Source organism: Mya arenaria, chromosome 2 (assembly GCF_026914265.1).
Source record: "Mya arenaria isolate MELC-2E11 chromosome 2, ASM2691426v1".
Lineage (NCBI taxonomy): Eukaryota > Metazoa > Mollusca > Bivalvia > Myida > Myidae > Mya > Mya arenaria.
The window spans coordinates 44,328,266-44,353,524 of NC_069123.1; the positions used below are offsets into that span (position 1 = coordinate 44,328,266).

The 25,259-nt window shown below is 33.2% G+C and overlaps 2 protein-coding genes across 2 annotated transcripts in view; one reads left to right on the plus strand and one right to left on the minus strand.

Annotated features, from left to right (window-relative positions):
* LOC128205132 (leucine-rich repeat serine/threonine-protein kinase 1-like) overlaps window positions 1-10,718 on the minus strand; it is a 45,580-nt gene extending 34,862 nt beyond the window's left edge. Inside the window, exons 1-7 of the mRNA XM_052906578.1 lie at window positions 10,606-10,718; window positions 8,467-8,699; window positions 7,913-7,953; window positions 4,810-4,975; window positions 4,331-4,366; window positions 3,797-3,923; window positions 87-219 (exon numbers count right to left, since the gene is read on the minus strand). Coding sequence (XP_052762538.1) covers window positions 87-219; window positions 3,797-3,923; window positions 4,331-4,366; window positions 4,810-4,975; window positions 7,913-7,953; window positions 8,467-8,665 — 702 coding nt within the window. The 5' untranslated portion in view covers window positions 8,666-8,699; window positions 10,606-10,718. The remainder of the gene's footprint in view (window positions 1-86; window positions 220-3,796; window positions 3,924-4,330; window positions 4,367-4,809; window positions 4,976-7,912; window positions 7,954-8,466; window positions 8,700-10,605) is intronic.
* A 121-nt stretch (window positions 10,719-10,839) lies between these two features.
* On the plus strand, window positions 10,840-23,352 carry LOC128211267 (ADP-ribosylation factor-like protein 6-interacting protein 1). The gene is made up of 6 exons (XM_052915859.1): window positions 10,840-10,946; window positions 12,781-12,920; window positions 16,675-16,794; window positions 17,370-17,487; window positions 18,059-18,143; window positions 18,612-23,352. Exons 1-6 carry the CDS (start codon window positions 10,899-10,901, stop codon window positions 18,725-18,727), a joined length of 627 nt encoding a protein of 208 aa, XP_052771819.1. The 5' UTR covers window positions 10,840-10,898; the 3' UTR covers window positions 18,728-23,352.
* The last annotated feature ends 1,907 nt before the right edge of the window (window positions 23,353-25,259 follow it).

Here is a 25,259-nt window from a genome sequence, read left to right on the forward strand (position 1 = left end):
TTCATGATACCCATTTGCAAGAATTGATAATGGCAATATTTGCTTTATCAAAGTTTACAAGCATCAATGATTGTCCTTTTACAAACCTTGATAATACTTCTGACGATACCCGCGTGTCCGTTTAATACTGCCGTATGTATAACTGAGGGACGCTGTCGTAACTCCGCTACAGAACCCAACAGTTCGTCCATTATTGTTACGTTACCCTTCTCCGCAGTCCTTAACACAAAATGAGACACTTTTTAAAACAAACATGAATTCTACGTTACAAGTCAAAGAAATGACAATACTGTTAAACGATGCAGTTCGAAAACCTTCACTTTATTTTGTTTCCCTCTTCTTGTTGATTCATACTGATGATATTTAGCATGATTTAATACTGTTGTGTACGTCTTAGGCCTGAGATTTGTTTTTTATGTGTTTTAGGCGTAATGTTTTTAAAACAAGAACAAGTCGCAAGTGGATGCCAACTCTTATCTGATTTTCGTTGGATTATACAAATTCATTTTAGCTTAATTGTAAAGACAGCTGAAAGATGATATGAATCACTCTCAAGTCCGTTTCCTGGACAGAGACCAGTACTGTGTTCTTCTAGAGAGGTCAAGACATTGTTACCATGGTCGTGTTCAGACCCTCTACCTCTGAGGTGAGAGGGAAACACTTATTTCTCAGTTGATCAAGGGTCATGACAATTATTTAGCTTCATCACCAGAGCCCTGATATACGAATGTGTATTGTAATTAGTAAGCTTCATCACCAGAGCCCTGATATACGAATGTGTATTGTAATTAGTAAGCTTCATCACCAGAGCCCTGATATACGAACGTGTATTGTAATTAGTAAGCTTCATCACCAGAGCCCTGATATACGAACGTGTATTGTAATTAGTAAGCTTCATCACCAGAGCCCTGATATAGGAATGTGTATTGTAATTAGTAAGCTTCATCACCAGAGCCCTGATATACAAATGTGTATTGTAATTAGTAAGCTTCATCACCAGAGCCCTGATATACGAATGTGTATTGTAATTAGTAAGCTTCATCACCAGAGCCCTGATATACGAATGTGTATTGTAATTAGTAAGCTTCATCACCAGAGCCCTGATATACAAATGTGTATTGTAATTATTAAGCTTCATCATCAGAGCCCTGATATACAGATGTGTATTGTAATTAGTAAGCTTCATCACCTAAGCCCTGATATACAAATGTGTATTGTAATTAGTAAGCTTCATCACCTAAGCCCTGATATACAAATGTGTATTGTAATTAGTAAGCTTCATCACCAGAGCCCTGATATACGAATGTGTTTTGTAATTAGTAAGCTTCACCACCAGAGCCCTGATATACGAATGTGTATTGTAATTAGTAAGCTTCATCACCAGAGCCCTGATATACAAATGTGTATTGTAATTATTAAGCTTCATCATCAGAGCCCTGATATACAGATGTGTATTGTAATTAGTAAGCTTCATCACCAGAGCCCTGATATACAAATGTGTATTGTAATTAGTAAGCTTCATCATCACAGCCCTGATATACAGATGTGTATTGTAATTAGTAAGCTTCATCACCTAAGCCCTGATATACAAATGTGTATTGTAATTAGTAAGCTTCATCACCAGAGCCCTGATATACGAATGTGTATTGTAATTAGTAAGCTTCATCACCAGAGCCCTGATATACAAATGTGTATTGTAATTAGTAAGCTTATCACCTAAGCCCTGATATACAAATGTGTATTGTAATTAGTAAGCTTCATCATCAGAGCCCTGATATACAGATGTGTTTTGTAATTAGTAAGCTTCATCACCTAAGCCCTGATATACAAATGTGTTTTGTAATTAGTAAGCTTCATCACCAGAGCCCTGATATACAAATGTGTTTTTTTATTAGTAAGCTTCATCACCTAAGCCCTGATATACAAATGTGTTTTGTAATTAGTAAGCTTCATCACCAGAGCCCTGATATACAAATGTGTTTTTATTAGTAAGCTTCATCACCTAAGCCCTGATATACAAATGTGTTTTGTAATTAGTAAGCTTCATCATCAGAGCCCTGATATACAGATGTGTTTTGTAATTAGTAAGCTTCATCACCTAAGCCCTGATATACAAATGTGTTTTTTTATTAGTAAGCTTCATCACCAGAGCCCTGATATACAAATGTGTTTTGTAATTAGTAAGCTTCATCACCAGAGCCCTGATATACAATTGTGTATTGTTTTTGGTAAGGTTTTGGGTCAAAAGCATGTATTTACTGATTTTTCTAATGAATAGAAACATTCAATTTTAAGTGTCTGGGACCTGTTACTAAAGATCATTGTCTTTAAGTTAAATTATCCATTTGTCATATTTTCATTATTTGGCAAAATTTAGTAAGAAATGAATTTCAGCCAGTATCAAAGATGAAAACTAAAGATTTATTCTAAGATTTTTGAAGTTCTGACGTAATACCTTTATTGAAACAGAACCCTGGTGTGTTACCTAAAACACATATATTGTATTCTAGGCCTAATTTATCAATAAATGAAAGTTATCTCATTCACTACTTAAAAGAAAGTCAGTCACTGAAACACACTTTAAAAACTAAGATGATAACCACTTGAAAAACAAGCATATTGATGTAGAATGCATTTCACCAGTGAGCATAAAAGATAAAAAAAAAACTTCATCGTGAAAATCCTGAACATTTTGTTTGAGTATTAGGGATTCAGACCCAATGCATGGTTAAGTGGCATTGGATCCTACTTTTTTCAAAAGCTGTTATATCCATGTCAAGGTAATTCTTTAAAAAAAAAACTTTATGAATCTACCATATTCTGAAACTGAAAGCTCACCCTCCTGATTTCAAGATTAGTCCTGAATTTGTTTATCACTTGCCGATTGTTTAGGACTAGTCCTGAATTTGTTTATCACTTGCCGATTGTTTAGGACTTTGTTTAAGTTAACAACATTGTTAACATTATCGTTGACAACTTTGAAATCATTACTGCTCTTGAAGTTACATGGATACTTTGTGATTTATAAGCTGTATGTGATCTGCTGTACTTTACCCATCAACTTGATAGATTGTCAGAATAATGTGACCACAATTGTGTCTACAGTATTAACAAGGCTTTTTGAACATTTGACCTAATGCCTTCTTTTTTCATAAATTTGAGATGAATGTGCCCATTAAAGCTGCACTCTCACAGATTGAATGTTTTGACAACTTTTTAATTTTTTGTCTCAGAACGAGCCAATTTTTACAAAAATTCATGAAAACTAGTTATATAAATTAGTAACAGTTTAAGTCATAAAACATTAATTTTCCAACGGAAATATAAAAATCTACGATCTGCTTTTTTGTCAGCAATCTTATTTCATTGGTTTGCAGGTATTTACCCAACAAATTGCTCTTTCCAAGACAAAAAATAAAAAAGTTGTTAAAATGGTTTGCAAACTTTTCAAAAAATTTATAGCTTAATAGCTTAGACACAAGTCTTGACAAGGTTTCAATGGTTGTTGTAAATGGACTCGTTCACAGATTTGATGTAGGCAACAATTCTTTTTTTAACTTGAAATTGAATTATTTTACTTGCTTTTTTTTAACACAAACCAAACAGCAACTTTTCTTTAATTTTTTTGCCACATTTAAAACGTAAATATCAACATTACAGCTCTAATTTAAACTTTTGATGATAACTAAAACAATAATTTTGTTTATTCTTCAGAAATTCTAATGCATTCAGCAACTGCACTAATTCTAATCAGACTTTAGACTGCAAATATCAGGAAAGCAAAGTGAAGACTTACACGATAAGTGCAGTTCTGTCATCCCCGTCAGGGCTCATGTTAGCAAGATCCCAGCCGGCGGGCGGGGGCACTCGAAGGATATCTCGAACCTCTTCAATGTCCTCCGTCACACAGGCAGTGATTAGGTCTGCATTATAAGTAACAGTATAAGTGTGTGATGTCAGCGGGAGTCAAAGCAAGTGGGCAGTGGCGTTCCAAGGATGTTGCAAACCTCAGTCATGTCTTAATCAGCTAAGGAAAAGATTGAATTGTTTAAATCTAACACTCAGTTCTACCTGTCTGTGTGATAAAATTCTTATTCATTTTAATACCACCAAGATTCTTGTCTTATTATTACCAGGAAAGCTATGACATTGATATTTTTTTCTTTTTCTTTATGAATTATATATCATTTTTCTTAACAATTTCAAATCTTTCTCTTTTAAGTAATCCATAAATTAAGTATTCCATATATTGACTAATCCATATATTGCTAACATAAAATCTGTTCAAAAGCAGAAGTATATCTGTATTAATATTTAATATTCTGTTTACCAGCTATCACGTTCCAAGCATTCTGTTTCCTTCTCTCTGAAAGTAAAACATTGGAAAATTCATATTCACTATTTTTAAAGCTCATGACTAGCCACTTAAGATTGGGAGGTTAAATAACTGATGCAAAGTGCAGAACAGGAAACAAATAATAATACTTTCCTCTTTTAAGGGTTATATTATAGAAATTGTTTTTCTTTCTATATGTAATAAAAATAGTCTACACCGTTTTTACTGTAAAAGGTCCCTGTTTGTATTAGTGGCGCAAAATGTGGATTACATTAATTCTGTCCATAGACTAATGAAAGAAATCTGGATATAACTGTAAGGGCCTAAAAAAGTCAGTAATTGAATAATCAGGGTGTTCGTATTTTCTTGTAACTTCTCTTCAGTTCAAACATTAAAATTTGCATAATTTTAACTCATAAATTATAACGCTATTTTTCATAAATAGTTGTCCAAGAAGTAAATATCTTGCGAACCATCTTCTGCCTTAAAAACATCTATCAAGTCTCGCTGTCCAATGCTCTTAACAAGTTCATTGGGCGACAACCCCGTCATATCAGGTCGACTAAGGTCAGCTCCGTATGTGAGAAGAAGCTTAACAGCGTCCATCTTGCCATCCTGTACTGCCTGGTGCAGGGGAGTCTATAAGAAAAAAACTGTGTCTTACTACTGAGATATAAAGAGTTTTCTCATCATTCTGTTTTAACAAAATAGCATCTTACAGATATAAAAAAAAAAATTGAATTCACATAATTCACCATGGCATAGGGATATTTGTTTAATTTCCTGTGGTGGTCTATTGTATTCTGGCTAAGAAGACTTTAAGCTGCTTTATAGCTTTTCTTTGGATACATCCTCAATGCCAAAAAGTAAACATGTTTCACAATGTGTTCCAAATCAAACATACATGTACTATCTTTAAAGAGCAGAGTTTCAACTGTCATAAAATATTCCCATCCTCATTGTAGGACACCAAAGCCAAACTTAGAGAACAGACACTGTAAATACTGTTCTTTGCAAATTCAAGAGTCATAACTCTGAAGCCTTCTTAAGTTCTTGATCAGACATAATACTGGAACGGTATCTTCGAGGCAGGTAAAACAATTACATGTCCAGTTAAATGAACGGACTTTTAAACATGTAAAAAAAATAAAGTACAGGCTTTTTCCTTGCACAGGCAAAAGCTAGACAAAAACGTTATCAACTGGTCACTATATATATATTATATTTAATAACTCTTATTCCCCCACATATTCTAACAACTACTTGAAACAAGAGGGCCATGATGGCCCTAAAGCGCTCACCTAAGCAAAGAGAGTTGTGATAAAGCATTAATAAAAATGTTGCAATTTAAACATATCTTTACTGATAACGATGCCCTTTTTTATATTTGTAAAGGGTCATGCAATGAAGCTACCGGTAAAGTTTTATTGAATTTGACCTGGTAGTTTCAGAGATTTTTTTTAAAGCAAAACAGTAAGTCGGCCATTTTGTTGTTGTTGTTGTTGATCAATCTCAATGCCTTGTTGTATTTTTGTAGAAGTCATGCAATGAAGCTTCCTGTAAAGTTTCATTGAATTAGGCCTGGTAGTTTCAAATGAGATGTTTTTTAAGGCAAAACAGGAAGTTGGCCAGAATGTTGTTGTTGATCAATCACGACCCCTTGTTGTATTTTTGTAGAAGGTTACCCAAGGAAGCTTCCTGTAAAGTTTCATTGAATTTGGACTGGTAGTTTCAGAGGAGATGCTTTTAAAAGCATAACAGGAAGTCCGCCATTTTGTTGTTGTTGTTGTTGATCAATCTCAATGCCTTGTTGTATTTTTGTAGAGGGTCATGCGATGAAGCTTCCTGTAAAGTTTCATTGAATTAGGCCTGGTAGTTTCAAATGAGATGTGTTTTTTAAAGCAAAACAGGAAGTTGGCCAGAGTGTTGTTGTTGTTGATCAATCGCGACCCCTTGTTGTATTTTTGTAGAGGGTTACCCAAGGAAGCTTCCTGTAAAGTTTCATTGAATTTGGACTCGTAGTTTCTGAGGCGATGCTTTTTAAAGCAAAACAGGAAGTCGGCCATTTCGTTGTTGTTGTTGTTGATTAATCGCGACCCCTTGCTGTATTTTTGTAGAGGGTCACCCAAGGAAACTTCCTGTGAAGTTTCATTGAATTTGGCCAGGTAGTTTCAGAGGAGATGTTTTTTAAGTACTTGTTGACTGACCGACGGATTGACGGATGGACAATGGTCAAAGACCGATCACAATAACTCAGTTTTCCTAATTCAATTGCTTTGCAGCTTTTTATCAATTTGTCTGTTCCAAACTAAAAGCTGAAATTCATGTACATGTCCAAACTGAGCACTACATTACAATATCAGTTATTGCACAAAGTATAGATAACACCAGTTGCTTTGGCTGGGTTTTCACATACATTCTTAAAGGACTTAAGCATGACACAAGATAAAATTGAGATAAGGTCAGCAAAATATTCAACATTTTCTATGAAACAATCTGAATCAACAGATTATACTCTTGAAACATGAAAGCAGCTAATAGGGAAATAAAAGAAAGTTGAATATCACCTCTTGAAAGCTTTTCATTACCCTACCTAACCTGTAGCCAAAAATTGTCAACATAAATGTAGCTTTGTTCTAAAGAATGTTCAACCACCTTAAACAATAACAATAAACATTTAAATGATGACAACTTTTGTAACAATGTTGATGAATCATGATGGAAATTCTAAATTTTGTTTATATGTAACAACATAACCGCCTCTAGTTTTATCAGTAAAAAGTGGTGTTATGGTAATGGTCTCCAACTGCCAACCTAGAGTTCTCCTGTTTGAATATCGATGCCGACAGAATGAGTTTACTTTTTTTAATTTCTAATATTAATATCTTTTTTATTATTTAGTTTATAAAATATAAGTAAAAAAAAATCAGAACAGTTTTGTATTGGATTAATTCAAATAACCGCTAATGGGCCTTTACATGAAGATTCCATATTCGATTTTATAAAATATCTATTTATTGGTATCTTAAGTTAGAACAAGGCAGTCCAAAGTGTACTCTGATCTTTAAATGTCTTGTGTGACCTTGACCTTTGAGGTAGAGATCTGGGTAAATGCACATTGTCTCGAGGACAACATTTGTACCAAGTTATATAGTAATCCATCAATGTATAATTAAGTTATAGCGCCGACACAAGCATGTGTACTCTGACTTTTAAATGTTTTGTGTGACCTTGACCTTTGAGGTATGGATCTGGGTCAAGGTCAATTCACATCATCTCAATGAGGACAACATTTGTACCAATTTATATAGTAATCCATCAATGCATAAATAAGTTATAGCGTGGCCACGAGCATGTGTACTCTGACCTTTAAATGTCTCGTGTGACCTTGGCCTTTGAGGTATGGACCAGGGTCAAGGTCACTGCACATCGTCTCAATGTGGACAACATTTGAATCAAGTTGAAATCAAGGTAATTCATCAATGAATAAGTTATAGGCAAAATGTTATGGACAGATATACAAATGCACAGATGGACTAAATTCGACTGCTATATTACAGGAAAAGAATACCTTACCATTTTGTTAAGCTGTTCATTGGTGGCAACACTTGAATCAGCTTAAATAGAGAAAACATGTACATAATTATCATTTCTATTACAATGTCACCTCCATACATATCAATATACATCCTGAACACAAATTTTATTTATTGATATTAATTTTACATTTTTTATCTTTTCTTATAAGAGTGTTAGGAGAAACAAATGCACTGCTAGTCATGCAAACAATCATCTTAATTGTTATTTTCAGATTATTAAGGGGCATAACTCCCTAAATTAAGCTCATATTTTTCACAGCCTGTAGAATAAATCTTAACATATCTTTAGACTAAAACCTACATTTACAGCCAATGAGATCTCAGCCTTCAGCCTATCAGCCTCCAATAAGTACCATGCTTATTAGTTCAGAAGATTTTTCACAATATTGTTTAACTATTACACATATATTGTAATTAAGAGCATTATACACTTATAACCTTGAATAATTTTGTACCCTGATATTATGTGATCATCTATTGTAAGTACATTAAATTGAGGGAAATTTACTTTGCCTCTCTTCTTTCACCCACCTCCATGTTGTAGAAGAACCTCCAGACATTTGATGCTGTTGTTCGACACAGCTGTAAATACTGGCGTTCTGCCAAGACGGTCCGGGGCATTGATATTCATGCGTTCCTCTCCAAGGAGAATATCGGACATGGCATCATGTCGATCAAACATTGCAAACTGGTGCAATGTCTGACCTTTCCATTCATCTTCAAGCATCATGCTTTTTAAATGTTTTCGTCAAATCATTCTGAAACTAAAATAAAACAATAAGTGGCCGAAATAAGCACAAGCCCAGCACTGGGAAAATGATAGCCAGGTTTGTTCAAAAATTGAATTTTATATAGCTGGGCTTGTTATATTTCCTTAAGCAAAATAAAAATGTAAGAATTTGGACTTGTTCTAAGTCTAATTTCTATTATTGCTTTATATACAGTATCAATAAAGGAAAAGAAATGATATGTAGAAGAATTTAGGGCTGATGAATAATCAAAATCATAGGTCTTAATGAAAGACTTGAAAGCCCATACAGTTTTGTTCAGATTAGCATGCTCAAAGAAGTTCAAGCCCTTGGGAATGAAGCTCTGGAATTTCTATAGATCCAGAAGAGATTTTACAAGCCTTAAGCTTTCAGGCTTGTGCTATTTGCGCAGACTGTCTCCAAAACAAAACAACAGTGACACATTTTATCTATGTAAATTGTAGACTGTCAATTATGCTTTTATTTCCTACCACTGAGTATTGAAAGACCACTTAAGTGCATGTATAAGACAGAACTTTCTGAACCATTGGTAAAATACATCAATGAGGGTATTTGAATTGTTGCTGAACATTTAATATCTCCAGAATAGACACTGTCACATAGACCAACAGTATATAAAAAGTAAATTTAAAGAACTGCAATCATTTTTATTTATTCTTCAAATTGAAGACATGTAAACCTTAATTTAAGACTGTAAGAAGTTTTAAAGCCATCAAAAAATAAGGAAGTAAAAACTTCTGGTGAATTTCGTAATAAGTCATGAATGAGATCATATCAATTGTTTTGCCTCAGCCAAGGCCTCAAAAAATACCCTTTTACCAAAATGCCCTTTATAGAAAAAATGAAGTAAAAAAATGCTTTTAGCAAAAAAAAAAGCGCTTTTCAATGCACAAAAATGCACTTTTAGTCCTAAATGAGTACACTTTTTTTGCAGAATTAATGCACTTCAGTCACAAAAAGAGCACTTTTTTCTAGTTTTAAATCCACTCTGTAACAAAAAATATGGTGTCAATACCGCTATGTTTAAAGCAGATTAAATGCGCACTTTTTTGAGAAGGATGGTTCTAACAAGTATTATTGCCAAAATAAAACAAAAAAAACAAAAAGAACACTTCTAATTAGCAAAAAAACATCTTACTCAAAATTTGGAAACAGCAATAAAATCATTTGTCCATGGTTCTTCTAAAAAGTTTTGATGAACCTACATGTATTAATGCCAAATTAACAAGAAATAATATAACACCATTATCATTGATTGACAACTACATGTAATGCATCATGGACAGATTGAAAACTACCGGGTAGTTAAATACCCACAACAGCAAGTGTCACTATATATGGAATATGACAGTTCAGTGAAATCTGGGAACAATAATTCTACTCCCAGGTGAAACAGCAAAAAAATGTTTTGCATTGTTTCACTTTCTCTCGCACTGTTTTTTGGGGGTACAGACGATATGGCACATTGCTGGCCCAGATTTGCACTCAAATTGGCCGACATTGGCATATCATACAGCAAATTTATATAAAAACCTGGCTGAGGTACCATTGTATCATACCCATGTTCACTTACATATTTCTTATAACGGATAATGTTCATGTTTGTCAATAAATACATTATTCACAATACACCATATTTTAAGTTTGAAAAAGTTGTTTTAAAGCTGATTATTGTCTGCTGTACATATGCCGTACAAGAAATGTGTAAAATTGAACAACCATAGAATACTGTACAACCAGTTTAGTTTTTTTGATATTATATTAATTACGTATTTGATATTATTTATGACATGATCAGTCTCCTTAAACAGAAGCTTAAATTATCACAATATAAAGTGACATCAGATTTATTTACTGTATGACATTGCAACAGATGGTGAAAATAATTATAAGGCATTACCTAAAAAATGAAATAATTCACTTTAAGTGTATTCATTTACTTTCACTATTTTTTTTGATATTAATTTTGTGTAATAACTTTCTTTTTGCGTCTTAGGGAAAAACCAAAGGATCTCCAACTCATGTGATGATCCGAATCAATCAGACGCTTTATTTTGTTCGATGAAGTCTATTTAGAAAATGACCAAACGTTTACTTGATTCTTGTATTCCTAATATTTGGTTCCCTGTTTCTCTTGAATTTTATAACAAAATAAAAGAACTCAAGCATGGAGCCAAAGAAATTTCATGCAAAATGGAGTCAGAAACGAATCATAGTCTTATTTCTAACGACGATCGGGAGGTAATTAGACAATGATTTGTTGTATGATTTGGCGACCTTATAAATGCATTGCTGTGCTAACAGCTGGACAATCATTAACCGAATTTCAATTGTATTACTTAAAAAGTGATACGTATACGTATAACGGTATTATTATTATTATGTATGGCTACTAGATAATATTGCCTATTGGCTGGTAGACTTACATTTCCAGATTTATTAAGGTGCATTGTTTGTTTTTGAGCCTTACACAAACAAATCCTATGCAGTGGTACAATATCATAGAATGCACCAAGGTTCACATAGGTAGAATTTTCTGCATTGAGGAGAGCGCTTTATTGATATGGGTTATTGCAAAGAAAATCTGCTTTTCAAATGAACTGTAAATGCCATATTCAGACTTTCATGTTCTTTTTCTATTAACTAATTATATTTTAATGAGATAGCACTGTTTCTGTTAGGTTTTTGCTTAGGCAAACTCTTTTGTACTCAACAGCTAGTCATAGCTTCTTAAATTCCTCCTAGTCAATAATGCTCCGCCTCCGAGCGTGTCTAAAATAAATCCAAAGGGAAATTCAACAACCATGTGGATAATTTTTTATATTGAGCCACACTTAAAGTAGAAAATAGTGGAAGGTAGATGGATCATATTTTATAAGGGGGTTATTGCTTGATAAGACAGTTGTCCCACTGAATGGCGCTCTGTCTATGCAATTCACCCAGATGACATGTGTATACTGGCGACTCACTCTACTAAACATTTTTACAAAATGCATCATTAGGGAAATTATCAACTTGAACTACCTGCTGATTTATACATCAGTAATTATGCTTCTTTAAAACTAATTGTTTAAAGGTGACTGATTATACTAACAAAACTTTTCATCTGGTACCTTTTTTAATTAAGGCAAATGTTGTTTTAATGATTGAATGCATTAAATGTTTAACTTTTATGTTCAGGCTGAATGAATGCAGTCCCTGTGGGCATGCCTGCAAATTACCCAAGAAGCAGACAAAACAAAATGAACACACAAAATGATCCAATCAACTTTAAAGTTACTTGTTTTGAAGAATAGAAAACCTCAAAGGTGCTGCACCCTGCCCTTTTTGGAAGCACCCTTCTTTCCTTATAGATTACAGCATGTTTACTCTTTATTTCTGCCTTTATCCAATACAAATTAATTTATTTTTTAAATCACACTCTTTTTCTATTGGTAAACTTATTTGATTTTGAATTTGATAGCACTGTAGATAGACCTCTGAGATTTTATTGTGCAATTTCTAATAGGCTATTGTATCAATTGTGATCTTAAATACTTCTATGTTTCTATGTATATGTCTATATCATATTTTTGTTTCTATCAACATCATTGGTTTTGCTGCTAAACGACATGCCATCATTAAACAGTGTACAAAGTTGAAGTCACTTCCCTTTTTTTGATTGTCTTTTTTTTACTGATGAAAGTGTAATGCCGAAATGTTCAGATATAAAGGCTTTAAAAAACATAACCTGTCTGTGTAATGTTATATATATTATAACACAGAAGTTTGCCCAGGGCAGAAGTGTCAGGACAGAGTACAGCACCCTGCCATAACTTTTACCTACAACCCTAAAGTAATTATGTACCTTAAATATATGTGTTTTATTCAGACATGCGAAAGGCTTCTAGCTTTTACCAGACAGAAAAATCCTATTTTATGAAAAAATCTTATTGTCTATAGTAAATTTGGAAAAATAAATACCAGTTCCACTCTAATTTTACCAGACTTAAATGGTTGGTCAGATGGGTTGCGCGAACTCTGATATATCTGTAGTCCAAAACCTAGCACTAATATTATGTGATTACATTTGCAGGAGACACTAGACCCTCTGAGTCAGATTAAGAATGATCTTGAAGGATGGCGTGAAGTTTTGCTGCCTCTCAACCAGCTCCTGAATTGGGAAAAGCCCATCTACCCTGGCATCATCATCGCCACCACATCATTTATCTTTCTGTATGACTTATTATTGAATGAATGAAAAACTGTCAAAATTTATTATTATACCCCTGCTTCACTAAGTGAAGTGGGGGCTAATTTGGAATGATGTGCGTCATCACGTCCTTCGATCCTGTTTTTGTCCGGTTCATACCTTTCTTATTCATAGTCAGGTTGTAAAATTATTTAACAGAAGTAATCACCATAGCATGAGGATGTATTGCGCTCAAGACCCATGTCTCTACCTTTAAAGTCAAGGTCACCACAGCCTTTTGAAATTAGTATGCTAAATAAGCCTTACTGATAATGGATTGTGTTTAACATATCTTTCTCATTGAGGGTCTGATTTTAAAATAATTTGGCAGAAGAGACCACAATAGCATGCTGATGTTTCGAGTACAGCACCTGTGTCCTGCCTTCAAGGTCAAGGTAACGGCAACCTTATGACTTAGTATGTTTCAGACTCTCTGTCCCTTAATGTCTGGTCCATTTCTTTTTCCACTCAGTCGGATTTTAAAATTATTTGGCAGAAGTGACCACCATGAGGATCAACTTCCCTACCTTCAAGGTCAAGGTATCAGCAACCCTCTGAAATTAGTAGGTTTTTAGACTATCTGCGCATGCGCGCAGGTAGTCTTTAAGACCACAAACTCCAAAGAACTACTTCTATTCATGTCGTTTTAACCCATTTTTTTGTCTCAATGCGCTCTATGTTTAGCAGAATGACCTCGAAACTATACAAATGGATTGGTCGTGTTGCAGTCCGAGTATGAGTTTTTGCTTGTTTGGCTATTTCCGCGCTATAATTATGTATCCCGTTGTTTTTTAGCTGAATATAACTATTTTTAGATCGTTATATTTATCAGATTAATGGGGGTCAAGATAATGGAGGCTCTGGTAGGAAGATAACATACAGTATTGATATTCACTCTAGTTTAGCCCATGATGTTTCAGGAATTATTACTGACCGCAAGTGTCCCATTGCCTGCAGGGTTTGTTATTTAAACCTGACGTGACCCTGAAGCACGCTTATTTGTAATGGTGATTTTTTATTTGACTTTTATGAGATAAGAAACAAATATAATTATTGTCATAGTGTTAAAATAGTTGTATCTCAGGTTTCGCATTGATAATGCTTCAAATACTATACATTGTAATTTACCTGCTACACAATAACAAGATACTATTCATTCTACGATTTTAGGCGTTTATATTTCTAATGAGATGTTTTCATTTTTGCATAAAACCTTCGTTCCGGTGTATTCTTGGCATAGTTTTAGACATTAGGCTTTCAATTTATATAAGCACACATGCCCTGATACGACAGTGAGTCGTGCATACGTTTGGTGAAGCAAAGTAGTTCGGATTAAACCTGTTTAACATCCAAAGAGTACGAAGCATTCATAACAGCACTAGTACTGTTTCTACACAGGTACTTACAAAAAAAAAAAAAAATAAACATAAATAACATTAAATTTATCAATAAACTTTAAAAAACACAATCCTAATCCCATTCATAAAAAACAGACTAGTTCCGATAATCTAAAACTAGTTTCAACTTCATTAACTGACCTATAATCGAAACATAGTTTCTACATACATTAACTGTCCACATGTTTGTCCTCACCACGGGAAAACGACCATCTGATAAGCCCTGCATTTTAAAAGGTGTTATTGCTAAAGTTGCTCGTAAAAATAAAATCATTTTACTTAAAGAATTAGAACGTGTAAGTTTATAAAATTTGTCTGACGTATGCTTTCTAATCAAAGCACCGAAAAACGTTTAGACGCGGTTGAAAAGAGCATTTCCTGTAACTTTAAATACATGGGGATACGTCGATAATTGATATAAAATTGTGCATTTTGAATGGAATTATTGCTGAAGTTGTTTGTAAAAAAATAATTTTCCCTAAACAAAACGTGTATGTTAATAAAAGGAAATGATATATATGACTATGTGTTTCAAGTATATATATATGATGTATTGTATTTTCCTATCGTATGATATCTGATCAAAGCAACGAAAAACCTTTAGAAACGATTGAAATGGGGCATAATACATTGTAACACTAAATACATGGGGATGGGGGATTACGACGATTGAAGTGACATTTACAAAAACAAAATGACACAAGACGCCATAAAGATATAGATATGTTTGTTCCTTAGCCCAGTGTGGGCAAAAGCGCTGTCGGCACATTTTTCACTTTTATTTATGTACTCTTCACCCATTCCCATAGTTCAAATAAAAAATAAAACTCTCAAATATTTGCCCGCAGATAGTCTTTCAACGCCTCGCGTTTTTGATTCTATATAAGCCTTACTGATGATAGTTTGTGTCCATTCCATATCTTTGTCATACAAGGTTAGATTTTAAAATTATTTGGCATTCCCGACACATTTTCAAATTAGTGTATTATTTTTATTAAATGACTATGTGTTTCAAGTGTTAAACAACCAAAGCATATTTTCTTATACTTCACTTGTTTAAAGTGACACTCTTATTCAAAGTCAATACATACACATGTATAACAAACATAAATTTTTAGTGATAAAGCTTAAACTACTTACTAAACTTACTGCACTTTTGGAAAATCTTTATTACTTATAACAAGATTATGACCGTGTATTTACTAGCTGAAAACGCAAAAATATTAAATGATTGGTGAATGCTAAAAGATTTACTCTGATCTACTATCATTTCATACGGTAGAAATACTGTGCTTTCTGAACCTTTCTTTCAAATTAAACTCGGCATCCCTCATAAGAACCATTGTTTTTGTCATTTATTCACCCTTTTTGGTGTATATCAAAAAATGCATTAATTGTGGTAATTTTATTTGGTAGTAAGAGTGCATCTTTAATATAACTCAACAATGACTCATATTCGTCTTACAATATAGCATCAATCTTCATATCCCCTAGAATCAATCCTTACTCACTCTATCTTACTAATTCGATCTTGTACTAAGACGAAAAACAACATGTAGATTATACAAATGTTTAATTTGTTGTAAGCGTCATGGCCAATCAACTGTACATACACAAACATTTTCACATATTTCAACATATACTAACATAAACAACACATTTTCATTGAAATTATTCAAAAAGCATTGATATATCTATGTAACAACACAACTTTTGTTAAACATAAAGACAAAATTTTGTATATCATAATGTATACTGATTTCAAGAATATAATGATGAGTTCCGATGTTTGATATGAATGAACCCGTTAAGTTTTTTGAAATAAAAAACGTCGGACATGCTTGTACACAGCTTGGTGACCATGCGCTGAATGAATCAATCAATATTGCACGGTAAACACGTGCTCGATAGAGCGCGAAATCATAGCGCCCCCAGGCGTATCGTTTCGGAACGATACAAGGGGAAACAATTTTCTCCTAATTCTTTTCAATCAAACGTAGAAAATTATATTTTTGTTTCAAATGTGTCATGTGATAAAAATAATTTTAAGATTGTTGCCATTAAATACATGTTATTATGAAACTTGTTAAGGAAAAGTTCTAAAGATCGCCAAAATGCTTGGTTTATAACTCTCCCTAAACGAACCTAAACTTTTTGTATAAAATTGCAACTCATGAAAGATCGTATAAAGATATATGGAGCTCGTTGAAACAAGTTCCGTCTGATGCTTGTACCAGCTAATTATGTCTGTACAGACTAAGATTTTGCAAAACCTACTTGAACTGAGCTCAAAATGTGGATGTGACCAGGGTTTTAATGACTGTTCAACTTTTGACTACAGGTTGATCTGGTACTTTGAGCCATCAGTGTTGACAACGTTCTCTCTGCTGGGCCTCACACTCAGTCTCATTGACTTCCTGGTACCCCTTGTGGGGCCTACAGTTCTAGGAAGAAGCAAGTGGTAAGTCAATTCAGAGTGTTTTGGTTATGTTTCTGCTTTATTGAGTTTCCCATTATGGCATTACCATTTGTCCTGTATTTATCTTGTTCTGCTGAAATCATGTGTACAGTTTAAAATCTAGATAATTTTACACTTACAAATTGGTTTCATGGATATCTTACTTTCATGTGGTTTCTCTATATCCAATTAAAGAAGGGTTTTCACTAACATAGTTCTCAATGTAAGATGGACAAGTTCTATTATCTTAAATGAGGCCACAATGAAATTTCTTTTAAATTAAGTTATTTTGATTACTTTTGTCTATTGACTATTAAGAGAAATATGTACAAAACCACTCATTGGGCCTGAAATGTGAAAGTTGGTGAATAGAAAAATATAGCTTATCCATGAGGACATCCTAATTGCTGGTAATCACATGAGTGTACTCAAGTCACATGTTGATTATATGGCTTTTACAAAGACATATATTCATGAGTACAGCCACAAGCTGTAATATATTTTATGAGAAGGGAATTTAGCCATTATTTGTTTCAATACATATTCGTTTTTTCCAAAAACCATGTTACGCATTACAGGACAGGCATACAGGAGAAGCAATATGAGCAGATCTGTATCCGTATCCACAACTTCCGCTACCATCTCTCTGACATGACAGGCACCATGATTTCCCTGAAGAACGAGAGACCTAAAGTGGTATGACAAGAGTGTTCATTCACTAAAGTTTTTTATATGGGTTGTTTACAAAGGGAGATAATGGCTTTTAATAAGAATGGTATGTATTCAATCAAACATGGTTTTGGTTTCATATGGTAGATCCATATAAAACAAAGCATATGTTTGATGATTTCAACAAAGCAGAAAGTAAACTGATAGTTAATAGTTCAGCTTTGATCGATTCAGATTCAGTCAATTGAACACTCAAGTGCTTAAGGAGTTGACAATGGCTATTTAGTATGATAAATAGTAATATCACCATCTAGCTATTATCACTTTTCTACCAAATTTTGATTTTAATTCTTGTATTCGACCAGCTCATCGACCATTTGTGCAGGTCGACCTATTGTCAAAAGGTATCTTTGGCCCAGATGTCTTGGGTCATATTAAAGACAGGATATGGAAACTATTTTGACTGTGATGTATCACTGTATCAGCTGCTGATTATTGCTGTTTTCATTAGAAAAAAAGAATATAATGTTTTCTTCATAAGTGTATTGTCACTATTGTGGCGCCATTACTAAGCTGGCTCATATATTTTCCATTTCAGTATTTCATCCTAGTGATGGGTTTGCTGGCGGTGTTCGCATGGGTTGGCAGTCAAATAGACAATCTGCTTCTTACTTATCTTATGTGTAAGTTTGTAATGACTATCTGGTATGAGTTCATTAAAACTGATAGGGTACTAACATACTTCCATAAGTCTTACCATCTTCAGAATTTGCTAGCTAAAAAAAGGTACTGTTCTTGTAAGCTCCTCTGGAGAAAAGTCCAGGTGGGCATCATTATCCAAAGATTTGGCTGCAACTCAATTTGTTTTCAAGATATTAAACTGAAAATTGGTACACATGTTGACAGGCAATAGATACATGCAGAGCAAGGCTCATAACTGTAACTTTTATAGTAGTTTAATTATGCTGCTTACTTAAGAGACCATCAGTGTTCACTCCACGCAATATTGTTCAAATTTAAGGTAAACAATATTGCATTGTATTTCAATATGGCAAAATAAAAAATCGACACAAGTGTTGTTGAAGTTTGGATGTAAATCAACAACAAACCTTGACCTTGAACATTGTTAAGACCATGTGTCATATTTTCAGTGAACATAACGCTGATGATGCCAGGTCTGCGGAGACAGAAGGTTGTACAGGGATACCTGAACAAGGTCGGGTCCATCTTTAAAACCGTCGTCCTCGGAAAATCCAAGAAGAAATAGGCCAAGTAGCGGACTTTGAAAGACGGCTGCTGGTGCACCATGTCCTTCGTTATGAATCTGCATTTACATCAAGCCAAGATAACTTACATTTTGTGCCATAGCATGGCCCACATATAAGCATATGTTAGATGATATTATTTTTTGAATGAGTCAAGTTTGTTGTATCTGTCTTGTAATTTAATTTATCAAGACAATTTTTTATATTCTGAATCCGGGATCTGATTAAGATAGCAATTGATTATTAAAAGGATACGTTGCAGATTTGATATTATACTTAAATGACCTAAATGTTCTATTGTAAATTTACAGAAACTTTGAATATTGCAAAAAAATCTTCTTCTTTTTATTTTTACGAACAGGAAAAGAAATATCAATATACCATTTCCTTACAACATTCAATACAACAGGCATTAGAAATAAACATAGTTTTAATAATTCGTGAAATGGGTATTACACCTGAGTAGATGAAATTGATATGCTTTATGATTTTTAATAGTGAAAGTGTCAGTTATTGATCAAAATACAATGTGGCTTCCATGTTTTACCAAGTTTGGTGTTTTGTCTAGTATGAGAAATTGACTGAAGAATGACACTCCACAATGTATTACTAGTTAATTGAATTGGGAAATTTTTCCTCTTACATTCAAAAGCAGGGTTGGTATTAATAAATCATCTAAAGTTTTTTCTGAAGTCATTTTCTGAAGTAAACTAACTGGTCATATGAAATAATGACTTAATAATATTTGAAAAACTTTTATTTTCAATGACTGTTCTAAAGTTTGAAGCTCTTATAAATACCTCTTGAATATCTTTAATATGACTATGAAAAATTAAGGAAGTTGACTTCAGTTCAGAAATTACAAAAGGTATTTTATAAATACTGCCGAGATATTTAATCCGTGTAAAAACATGCTTAAATCTTCTCTCTATTAGACTATTTTTTACTTAAAATTGAAAATTGATTTGAAAATAGATATAAATCATTCTTCAGTCAATTATTTTTGTTTGTTGTGCAATAATTCATGTTGTGTTTTTTTTCATAACTACATGTATGTATTTGAATATGAAAAATAGTATTTTAGAAGCTGAAAACTTATTATACAACGCTTTTGCTTTGAGTCTATGGTTGAAGTACTAGTTTGATTTAGGAGGAATACAGTCACATGTAATGATGCTGAAAGCTTCCGCTAAAGCCTTACTGCCTATGCTACATTAGTTTGATTTGGGAGCAATATAGGTTCATGAAATAGCGCTAAAAGCATTCGCTTTAATATTTGCTAAAACTATTTTTTGTGGACAAAATAAAATATAGACAATTTTCATATTTAACCTGTTATTGTGAAATGACATGATTTGATTAGAATATATTTATTCTGATAGCATTAGGTCTGATGTAGGAAATTCACGCAAATTATTGGTGCTTCAATCTTAAACACAGTGTCCAAACTTTATGAATGGTATGTATAGTGGTTATCTAAATTATAATTATGCTGTTGTAGCTTGTACAAAAGTATTCACTTTATAGTATTGTATCTTCAGGTTTTTGCTTGGTGCTTTCAGAAAATAAGATGTAGTACGTTTGGACCTCAATTTTACAAAGCTTATAATAATATACTAGCTGAAGTTCTAGGTATTATTTTGAAATCAAATTGAAACATTTTTTTTTTTCATTTGCGTTTATGTGACTAAGGTGGGAAATGTTTTTGTGAGCTTCATTAAAATGAGAATTAAATGAGAAATCATACAAATCAATTTAAAAGAAGAGTATTTATTACAGTAGAAAGCAATAATAAAGGAAGTAATGAACAAAATAATGGTGAAATGTGAATGAAAAGAGATATCAATGTATATCTATTTAAATATTACTATTGAAACAGACAGTATTGAAACTAGGTTGATGTTTTTTTCAATTTACAGATTTATTTATTTTTTTTATCTTTTATGCATTTATTTCATATAGAGGCATTTAATACTTTTCTGTCTTTGATAAGGAAAATAATTTAATTGCCTTAAAATCAATTACTTTTATTGTTGTGTAGAAAACAACAGAATAATCTTAAGAGCATAGATTTGAATAAATGAAGACCAGAATAAAAAGAGTCAATAAGTGGAGTAACTGTAACTGACAGGGGTTTACCTGAGGCATTGTGAATTGCACTCCTGTATTTTAGAGTGAACCATCGACATGAAAAGGTGTTTTATAAATTTAGTCCCAAAATGCCTCCTGGGTTGAGAGGTTGTGTCCCCATTCACTTGGATTATTTTGTATCCTCTTCCTTTGGGTTTTTAAAAAACTAATAATTGTATTTGAAGAACCATTTTCAAGAAATATAAATGTCAACAGTCAGTGATATTACAGTAAACTGAAACCTTTAGAATTTGCATGTATTTAAACCCCTATGTTATTGATTACCACTCCTGATTTTAGGCTCTTGCCATTTCGGGAAAACAGAAATTGATTTGTATATTGGTCATACTTTGAGAATGGCTTAAAAAACTGAAAATCTTTAATGAAAATGAATAGGCCATCCATAAGACTGAAAAATCAACAACAATATACAGATATTAATTAAGGTGTAATTCTATCTACATGAACTTTTTTAATCTGCTAGCTTGTGCCTTTCATGCCTTCAACTTTGAAATCCATCATTCCAAGAATATTTGATGCATTCAGTTGTTTTGTTTGTGTAATGCTTGTATATAAGTCTGTACATAGCTAGTGTGTATGTATTTATTAAAGAATACGCTTTAAGTTAGAGATTATTTTTTTTATGTTTTATGTTGTTTTTTTGGTTTTTATGTGTGTTTGCAATTGGATTTCATACATGTGTATTTCTATATCAGTTTTTCATCTGCATGCAGGGGTTCTATAGTTCAGGATTAATCAGGAAATCAGAATTGAGAACTCTTAATTTCAGACTTTTGTACAGTTGAAAATATTGTAAATTGTTTGGACCTTTGCATCAAAAACAGTAGGAAGTACCTTGAAATTAATATAAATTACTTTGAAAACAATTTCAAAAGGGGTCTTAGCCCCTTAACCCAACTTTGGGCATGAACTCAACATACTCAAACAACCCCCATCTTTTCTTTAAGGATCGATGTTTACCATCTGTTAGAACCCCTGTAGTATTAAAGATCTGACATATTTTAGCTGGTTTATTATAATGTATGTGTTTGTTTTATCCTCATATGTGAAAGGGTTACATTCATTTCCATCTGGCAAGGCTCCCTTTATTTTAGTCATATCACAGTTATATCATTTAAGTATTCTTTGGCATAATAAGCAACATACACAAACATTCTTGCTGATTTGAATGAAATAATGAAGGAAAACAAACAGGAAATAACCATTATAATGATGTACATGTACTTGTATAGTGCTTGACTTGCTTGAGGTGAATACTTTTTTTTTTGTTAACGGAGAGGTGTCGAAACACTGTGTGTGTGCATTTGTGTATGTGAGGACTTCTTTTAAGAGAATTTTTTATATTTTAGCACAAGAAGATGTGCTTTTCTGTCCTTATTAAAAAACATAACATTTAAACTTGACTGCAGCTACACGCACACATTAGGTTTTGCAACCCCAACCATAAGCTTTTAGCATAAATTACCGTTGATGACCTATAAGACGCATGCCTTTTTAGAACCCTGAGCGCTTATTAAGAACCATTTTCCACTTTCATCAAACTTGATAAAATCAGCATATTTAGATTATCAGTCATGTATAAATTTCGAATACCCAGTACTCTTGTCACTGTTACCCAATACCTAGATGGTAGCCCGTGTCAACAGTCTGCAACTGAACAATCAGCGATCAGTCTCTGCTAGAACATAGGTTTATACACCCTCTGGTGTGTAAGTCAATATAATGGTCACTGAAAACATGGCTTTAATAACTGTATACAATTTTCCTCAAGCAGGTAACACATATAACTGTCTGAGCACGTGCGTTATGCACTATAAACATATGGTACCGATGTAACACTTCATAGGAATAAATTTGAGTATCGGTAAGCATTGCTCAATCAGAATCAGAAAATAGACCCATGAAAAGACCCAACCCTGAACATCTTTCTATTAGGGCAAGCGCGTCTAATAGGACATTTACTGCATTTTGTTTTGGACTGTACATGTATTGTTTTAATGCAATTGAATTGTTAATGTCTAGTCAAGTTGTATGTGTTTTATACTTTTTTAACATGTCAATATTGTGTCGTAAATCTGTTTTGTCTTAAAAACTTTGGTCACCAGCGATGATCAAACTGCAGATTATGCCAAATTATGTTGAGTGTTTTATCCCATACATTGTATACTGGGTAAATCGATATAACCTTGAAAAAGGAATGCCCTTTTTTTCTGTTTTGGTGGAAGTGTGTTTAAACTCTGAAGGATAGTATTTCTATGCGACAGATATATTTTTCCATGTTTACATTAGAACAGATAGTGATACACCACTATGTTATGTAGATGTTTGTCGCTGAAACGTGAACTTTATAAGGTTAGAAAATAAGGAATTCATAGAATTGGGCATGCATTTCACAGTGACTAGGCATTTTTGTGACACTATTCATGTACACTTACAATTATAGATTTGTTTTAGGAATAATAAAAATAGAAACAAGTTTTATCTTTCAAGTCTGAAACTTACCAGTCACAGTCTTCAGAATTGTTGTTGTTGCTTTGTGAACAACATTGTATGTTTAACATAACCATGTCAAATTCTGTTATCCTTCTTTTCTTGTCATTAAAAATATAAAATTAAAACAAATGTTATATTTTTACTATTGTCATATATGGAATTCAAGGTAGATTCAGATAGCCTATGTTTAATTGACAATGGATTCTAGAAATCTATGAGTTTTTGTTTCACTTGCAAAGTTTTCTTTGTCGGTGTCACATTTGTTTCCGTTCAATGACCTTTGAACGACTTGGTGTATAGTCTTAAATTCCGTTTGTAAATTGGTCATGGTCACTAGTTGACCCTATTGAATTCGGGGTCAGTAGGTCAAGGTCATGTTGACATTAATTAAAAAAAAATATATGGTCGAGTTCGTTTTTGATCAATATCTTTGAACGATTTTGTGTAAACTTGGTATGCACACTGGTCATGCACAGTAAAATTGGTGTTTTGGTCAATAGGTCAAGGTCATAAATTTGTTAACAATTTGGTGTAGTATATGCATTGGTCTCGATGATCACTATTGATTAGTTGAACAGTTCAAGCTCATGAATAACCTTTTAAAGATGCACTCTTATTCCCAAATAAGCAGTACCACAATAAATTCAAATGTTTTGATTTACCGAACAGGATGAATAAATATCGAAAACATTGGTTCTTATGAAGGACAGTGTTTAATTTAAAGGAAGGGTGAAGAAAACACAGTATAACTACCTTATGAGACCATATTTGATCATTGTTTATCTTTTAGGACCCACCAGTCATTTAACATCTGAGCATTTTCAGCTATTAAATACATGGTTACAATCTTGTTATCAATAATTATTTTTTTCATAGATGCATTTATTAGTAGTGTAAGTAGTTAAAGGTTCATCACTCAAAATTTATGTTTGTTATACATGCCCATGTATTGCTATACACTTTGAGCACGGTTAGTGTCACTCCTACTTTGCTTTGGGGTTAATAGGTCAAAGTGAACTTAACTAGAAACAAATGTTGGTGCTTCGTTCAGACGTCATATACAATTCATGAAATCCTCTTCGCTCAAAGCGAAGTCAATGCAAAACATTATACAGTATATCTTCATAAAATTCATGACTGTATGAACAAATTTTGATGAATTTAAATTACACAAATAGTTAACAAGAAATTGGTTGCGTTTCGGAACAGACATTTCAGAAGTACATTGTGTTATTGAAAATAAAAAAAAAATGACTCAATCTCATTTTGATACGCACGTTATATGTACTTTAAAGTTTACAGAGGCGATGTGTGTTCCGTTCTCGTTTAAAGCGGACAGGGGCTGCTGCTTGACTGTTACCATTACAGCAAGTGTTGAAATACTCGTATATGTAGTTTCACATACTTTTATGATGAATCAGTAACCAATGTTGGTAATGTATATCATTTATTATTATATTTATTGTTGGTATTTTTTTTATCTAAAACAGCAACCTGGTAAGGTTGCCAATAAATCTAGAATGGTAAAAAAGTTTTCTTTTCAACGAAGCATGCTCAAAATAAAAGGATCTGAGCGATGGCATTTTTAGTTTGTATGTTTTTTTCGATGTCATGTTATAGCAACGCGCCGTCGGCGTCGGCATTGTGCAAGAACTTCAATCTTTGATATAATTAAAAAAACGTTCAAGATATTCAAACGAAACCGTAGTACATGCGTTGCCAGACACAGTACGTACATCTATAGCAATGCCCATAACTGTGGCCTTAATAATCATTGAACTTTGTCCCTTTTTAATAAAAACAATAATAGATGAGCGTTGGTGTTCGCTCCGCGGCGCTCTTGTTTCCCCCCTTTCCATAAAACATTCAAGGATAGTCATGAAACTGGGT

Excerpts from the sequence above, each read along its gene's own strand:
- LOC128211267 (XM_052915859.1), top strand. The coding sequence starts at position 10,899 with ATGGAGTCAGAAACGAATCATAGTCTTATTTCTAACGACGATCGGGAG. Across the intron at positions 12,921-16,674 it reads ACCACATCATTTATCTTTCT|GTTGATCTGGTACTTTGAGC; the intron begins GTATGACTTATT and ends TTTTGACTACAG. Across the intron at positions 18,144-18,611 it reads GCTTCTTACTTATCTTATGT|TGAACATAACGCTGATGATG; the intron begins GTAAGTTTGTAA and ends TCATATTTTCAG.